Source organism: Asparagus officinalis, chromosome 7 (assembly GCF_001876935.1).
Source record: "Asparagus officinalis chromosome 7, Aspof.V1, whole genome shotgun sequence".
Taxonomy (NCBI): Eukaryota; Viridiplantae; Streptophyta; class Magnoliopsida; order Asparagales; family Asparagaceae; genus Asparagus; species Asparagus officinalis.
In genome coordinates, this window is record NC_033800.1 from 34,169,900 (window position 1) to 34,176,742 (window position 6,843).

General features: G+C 37.2%; 1 protein-coding gene across 1 annotated transcript; it reads right to left on the reverse strand.

Moving 5' to 3' along the window:
- Positions 1,744–2,427, reverse strand: LOC109846943. Its single transcript, XM_020416183.1, has one exon. It carries the CDS (start codon positions 2,425–2,427, stop codon positions 1,744–1,746), a length of 684 nt encoding a protein of 227 aa, XP_020271772.1.

Below are 6,843 nucleotides of genomic sequence, written 5' to 3' on the forward strand. Positions count from 1 at the left end.
TGAGGTTGATGGAGCTGGACTATTTGGTGGACTTTGTTCTGGTCTTCCAACCTCCTACAAGTCATCATCATTATCTTCAAAGAACATACCTTTAATATTTTTGTCTTCATCGGTCCATTTCCAATAATCTTCTTCATCGAACTCCACGTCTCTTGAAATGATCATCTTCTTTGTAACTGGATTGTAGAGCTTGTATGCTTTTGTCCTCCTCTCGTACCCAACGAATATGCACTTTTCTCCTCGATCGTCCAACTTCTTTCTTTTCTGCTCCGGGATGTGTGCATATACAATACACCTAAACACCTTTAAGTGGTTGACACTTGGCTTGATGTTGCTCCACATCTCTAATGGTGTCTTGAACTTGACGTTCTTTGTCGGACATCGGTTGAGGAGGTAAACTGCACAGTCCACGACTTCAGCCCAGTAAGTCTTTGGCAGGTACTTGCTCTTCAACATGCTTCTGACCATATCAAGAATGGTATGATTCTTCCGCTCTGCTATGCCATTCTGCTGTGGTGTGTAGGCGGTAGTGAGTTGATGAATTATCCCGTACTGCTTGTTGAAATTGTTGAATGTCTTCGAAGTGTATTCTTCACTTCGATCTGATCGGAGCACTTTGATGTGGTACCCACTTTGCTTTTCTACCATCTCCTTGAATTCTTTGAATTTCTCTAAAGCTTCGGATTTCTCCTTCAGGAAATAAACCCAAGTTTTTCTGCTATAATCATCAATAAATGTGAGAAAGTACCTATTTCCTCCAAGAGAGACGACTTCAAATGGTCCTGTAATATCTGTGTGGACCAATTGTAGCAGCTCTGTTGCTCTTCTTAACTTTCCAACTTCAAAACTTCTTCTATGTTGCTTGTCCTTCATACAACCTTCACATAGCTGGTTCGGATGATTGATTTGCGGCAATCCTTTCACTATTTTCTCCTTCCACATAAGATTTAGGCCACTGAATGTGAGATGCCCGAATCTCAAATGCCAGAGCCAAGACTCATCCTTCATAATCATCTTTAAGCACTTGACAGGGTCAGTATGAATATTTAAGGTAAACAGTCTATTTTGAGACATGTTCACCTTTGCAATTACTTTATTTTTATTCTTGATAGTGAGGGCAAGGTCTTTTAGATGTATATCATAGCATCTTTTAAGGAGCTGGCCTAGACTCAAAATATTATTTCGTAGTGCTGGAACATAATAGACGTCAGAGATGTACCTATTCTCGCCCGTCTTTGTCTGGATCATTATCTTGCCCTTACCTTTCACTAGAATCTTTGACTGATCTCTAAAGGTGACATCTCCTTGTACCGTCTCGTTCAGCTCGGTGAAAAACTCATTGATGCCGCACATGTGGTTACTGGCACCTAAATCCAAATACCAGATATCTTTATTCTTGCTTTCACTCTCCTGGTACGTCAACAAGACTATTGAAGTGTCTGGCTGCTCCCTTTCTACAAAGTTACTTCTTTCTGCCACTTGATTTGATTTCTCCTAACATTCGTAGCTGAGATGACCGTATCTCTTACATTTGTAACACTGTGGCTGAGATCTATCCTCCTGGTAACTTCTTCCTTGTCCTCTTCCTCGTGTGCCATGACCTCGTCCTCGATCGAATGATCGTTCACGATCTCTATTTTGATCTTGATTTTCCTGGCCTCCTTGGTACCGTCTCCTACGACCTTGCTAGAAGTTTGAGCTACCTCGAAAGGAGTCTCTGCCTCTGTAGCCTCCACGTCCTCTTCAACTATCTTCTTTGGTAGTCATCTTACTCTGCAAGGCTTGCTCTAGATTCTCCGCTTGATTTGAACAGATATTTATATCTTGTTCATAAGCTTGCAGAGAACCTTGCAGCTCATCAATAGAAACTTCAGAGAGATCTTTAGACTCTTGTATTGCCGGAATAATATATTTGAATTTAGAGTCTAAAGTCCTAAGTATCTTCTCCATAATTCTTACATCATTAATTGCTTCTCCATTTCTCTTCATTTGATTAGTTATTGTCTGAACTCTACTAAAATAGTCTGATATTGATTCTGTAGCTTTCATCTTCAAATTTTCAAATTCAAATCTTAATGCTTGGAGGCGTACCTTTTTGGCTCTTTCCGCACCTTGATAGGATTTTTGTAAAATCTTCCATGCCTCTTTAGAGGACAGGGCATTGGAAATCTTCTCAAACGCAGAATCATCTACGCCTTGGAATATTAGGAACAAAGCTTTTTTGTCTCTTTTTCTGACCTCCTTCAACTCATTCTTCTGTGTGGCGGTGAGAGTTACTTCTGCTGCAGGTGACTCTGGTTCAGTGTAACCATTCTCCACGAGCTCCCACAAGTCTTGCGAGCCGAGCAAGACTTTCATCTGGATACTCCAGTTGTCGTAATTTGTCTTCATCAGCTTAGGAATCTGTGGCTGGATCATGTTCGTCATCTCGTACACGAGCACCTTCGATTGGCCCGGCTAGATCGAACTCTACTCTGATACCACTTTGATGGAATTTAAAGAACACAACCCTCTACACAAAGAAAACTTTTATTGATAGAACACTAGGGAGTACAATACTTGCTCTTACAAGAGCACCTCACTTTCACACAACTTTTTATTTTGGTGACCACTCACACAAGCCTACACTACACACTCAAGCTTTCAAGCTTACTTCTTGCTTGCTTGCACAAATAAGAGCCCAAGACTCCTATTTATAGTTGTTTAAGAGGGCTAGGAAGTGTGTAGAAGAGTTAATCCTAGCCATACATTAGTAAGAAGTTTTTAGAAGAATAAATACTAGCCATACACTTGTATCTTTCTAGAAACTTCTTGGTAGATATTTTGTAGGATGTTACTAGAAAGAAGTTCTAGAAAGTTGTTCTAGAATAATCTAAGTTGGTGAGGAATTCTAATAAGTTGGTACAAATCAGGATATCAGGAATGATATACAGAGGGTTGCTATTATAAGTGCTGGAACTATACTTTAATAAGCTTCATATAGTCTGACATTTTTTTGAAGTTAAAGTTCATATTAAGCTTAATGAACTTCTCTACAAGCCTTATCCAAATGGGTTGTTCCCACTTTTTATTTTATTTTTCTAGTATGTGTTCTTTTTTACCTAGGAACCATCATAAGAGAATTGGGTAATTGTATGGGATTCACTTTCCATTTTTCAATTTATATATAAATCACCTTTTAAAATTAGTTTCTGTTGTAATTAACCACCTTTCAGTCAAACTTTCACTAAAAACCAAAATAAGCTTTAAAAAATTCAAGTTCAATATATATAAGCTGTATCCTAACAATATCTAAACACTAAAAGAATCAGTCACGTGCCTTGACTGTGAGTTTTTTAGGGTTACTTTGGATTTTTAGTAAATATTATCACAATCATTTATTATGTAGTGAATGTTTATGATTTTTCTTTGAGTGTAAATCTTTCACTAAAAACCCAAAATAAACTTTAAAAAACTCAAGTTCAATGTATATAAGTTGTATCATAATAAGATCTAAACACTAAAAGAACCGGTCACGTTCCTTGAATGTGAGTTTTTTAGGGTAATTGTTTATTTTTAGTAAATATTATCACAACCATTGATTATCTAATGAATGATTATGATTTTTCTTTGAGCGCAAATTAAGAATAAGTAAAATTCATGACAATATGATGAGTGTTAGATTTAGAATAAATCACAACATCCACAAAATAATCAACGATTGTGATAAAAAATAATGATCCTCCACGACTTTTTCGTAGTGAAGAATATTTGAATCCCACCGCAACGAGCCTAACTAGCTAGGCCACCCGCCCTAACTACCATTGGCCCCTCTTTCTTCCCTCGATTTTAGTTTTGCACTAATTATGAATTTGTTTTACAAGTCTAACGCTAACTAAAAAAGTAAAACAATATAAGAGGATAAGAACTCGAAAAATTAAAAAATCTGATATACAATTTTACTTATTTCTGTGTGCTCAAAAGTGACATAATTTGAGGGAGTAGAACCCCATGTTCTTTATATAGGTACGGTAATAGGTAGGATATTTTTTTTAAATTATTTCAGTTTTGGTTTCATACATATGTCTAATTGAAAGAAAATATTTCTCAAATTCAGTTGCATGCAATTCATCCATGTACAAAATTTGTGTTCTGGCAGACCAACCCCCAGTAAATGAAACATTGCGAGTGATAAATCAATTTCTAATAATGATGAATCTAAAATTTTCCCCAGAATAACTTCATAACTTCTGTTATGATTGATGTGATAACATTTTGCTTTCCATAATATAATTTGTCAAAATTGATAGAAATCACCTTATATATGGTTTTATTCACGGAAACCACCTTTAAATAGTATTTTTTTTGTTGCAATGTCACACCAACTACTGTCCGACTAGTTACAATAAGATCCATACATCCTAAAATACTCTCACAAGCTAATCACGTGCAGCCGTAAGTTAAAAGAATTCTCATGGGGTTTATAAAGGAAGCTCAACTTTGGAGAATATAATCGTCGAAGTTGTGGGTAACAATTTGAGTTTGTGTCTCAGTCTCTAATTTAGCATAGGTCTACGCCTTATTGGGCCGTAACTCGCTATTACTGTGGGCTGCCTAAATTAGATATCTCCCATAAGCCTCCATTAAGTTTGGGCCTTTTGAAAAAAGGTTTGAAACTGTCGTTAAAGCCCCAGTAAGCTCTAAGAATTTAAGAAAATCCACAGATATTTTGATTATTTTTCACTTAATCCGAATAACTACTTTCAGATGGTTATGCGACATTCTTTATTCTGGAATTCATAATATGGCTTACGCCGTCTCGGGGAGAAGTGAAAAAAAAATCAAATCAAATTTATTGGGGGGTTTCTAAAATCAAACCTATTAGAAGTTATAGTGAGAGTCTCAAACTTTTGAGGGGTTAAATACCAAAAGCCCAAATTTATCAAGGGTCAAGTGAAATTTTACCTTAAATTTTATTACTACATTTCTACCCTTGGGAACTATGTTTTTGTACATGTTAATCATGTCCCAATTGTATTAACATTTCTTAGAAATCACTGACATTGACTTTGATTTCTAGTTGCAAGTCACATGCCGCATAGTTCGTACTCTTCTCAACCAACGTTGCATTATTTTATGCATAACTAACTTAATTAAACTGCCTCCTTACTTGTACAAATTAAGCTTACATTAAAAAATAATAACGAGATTAAGGAGGTGTAGTCACCAGGTAGGTGAGCAGAACAAGGGCAGATAAAATTAGAGTCACTGAGCCGTGAGCAGGCCATCCACCCAATGACTTTGATGGAAGGAATCTCGATGGAGAGATCGATCTAGATAATGATTCCCTCAGATTCCGTGGTCCAGGCGAAAAGATTCCACCAATGTGGGTCTCAGATTTTTTTTTTTTTTTTATTAAGACAAGGACGCTCATATTTGTTATACATAAGGGTAGAAATATTTAAATATCATTATCTTAATTCTGTAGATCGTTGGATTTAATCTAATAAATCTATTTGTGGGCATATATGATTAATCAATATGTATTGCTATCTTTCACGATAATCCACTAAAGTGATCAATTAAGTTGGGTTAATGGGTATTTAAATATAATCATGGGGTTATATGTGCAGATACCAGGTTGTAATTGTGATTTATTGAGGGGCTAAATTACAAAAGCACAACATCTATAAATAAGGGCTTATGGTCCCTAACCTAGGGTTACACTCTCTAATTCTCTTCACCCCCATCTAGAGAGAGAAATTCGGATTTAGAGAAACCCTAAGGTTAGAAGATCATTGAAACCCAAATCAAGGTTCATCCATGGATTCAGGTATAAGCTTCCGCTCCTTTATGATTCTTGTTAATCTCTTTGAATTAATCATGGCTATATGGTTTTAGATCTCAAGTTTTGGTTTAGATCTAACAAGTGGTATCAGAGACACCTTGATTAATTCTTAGGGATTTAAGTTTTATTGGGTTTTTTGATCTTAAATCTCTGGTTAAAGATTCAGTTTTGTTTTTTCGGATGAACAGTAAATTTCTTGTTCGGATGAACAGTAACGAAAATTTTTCGGATGAACAGTAAAGTTTTTTTGTTCGGATGAACAGCAACGAAAATTTTTTTCGGGTGAACAATACAATTTTTTTTGTTCGGGTGAACAGTAACGAAAAGTTTTTCGGATGAACAGTAACTAAAAAATCCCCGGTGAACAGTAACTTTTTGGAATTTTTTAGGTTTTTCGGCGGTTTTTTCTTGGATCTGGATCAAGAAAACTCATTTTTTGATTCTAGATCTGCTTTTTGATTTAATGACGGCGGTTTCAGTTTGAAACCCTAAGGGTTCATGCGTGAAAACGTGGCGAACATTAAGGAGGTGGTTACCTCAAATTTTGGCGAAACGGTAAGCTTCAAACGAACCTCGCGTTCGTTCAATTTTAACCGAACTTCGCGTTCAAACGAACTTCGCGTTCGTTCTCAAGTGAGCCTCGCGCTCAACGAACTTCGCGTTCGTTCTAATGTGAGCCTCGTGCTCAGTTCTAAGGTGAACCTCGTGTTCAGTTCTAAGTCGAACCTCGCGTTCGTGCTTCAGCGAACCTCGCGTTCGTACTTCAGTCGAACCTCGCGTTCGTGCCTCAGTCGAACCTCGCGTTCGAGCTTCAGTCGAACCTCACGTTCGTGCTTCAGCGAACCTCGCGTTCGTACTTTAGTCGAACCTCGCGTTCGTGCTTCAGTCGAACCTCGCGTTCAAGCTTCAGTCGAACCTCGCGTTCGTGCTTCAGTCGAACCTCGCGTTCGTTCTTCAGTCGAACCTCGCGTTCGTACTTCAGTTGAACCTCGCATTCATTTTTTTTAACGAACCTC

What these genes read in the sequence shown, in the direction of transcription:
- LOC109846943 (XM_020416183.1), bottom strand. Translation starts at nt 2,427, where the DNA reads ATGACGAACATGATCCAGCCACAGATTCCTAAGCTGATGAAGACAAAT.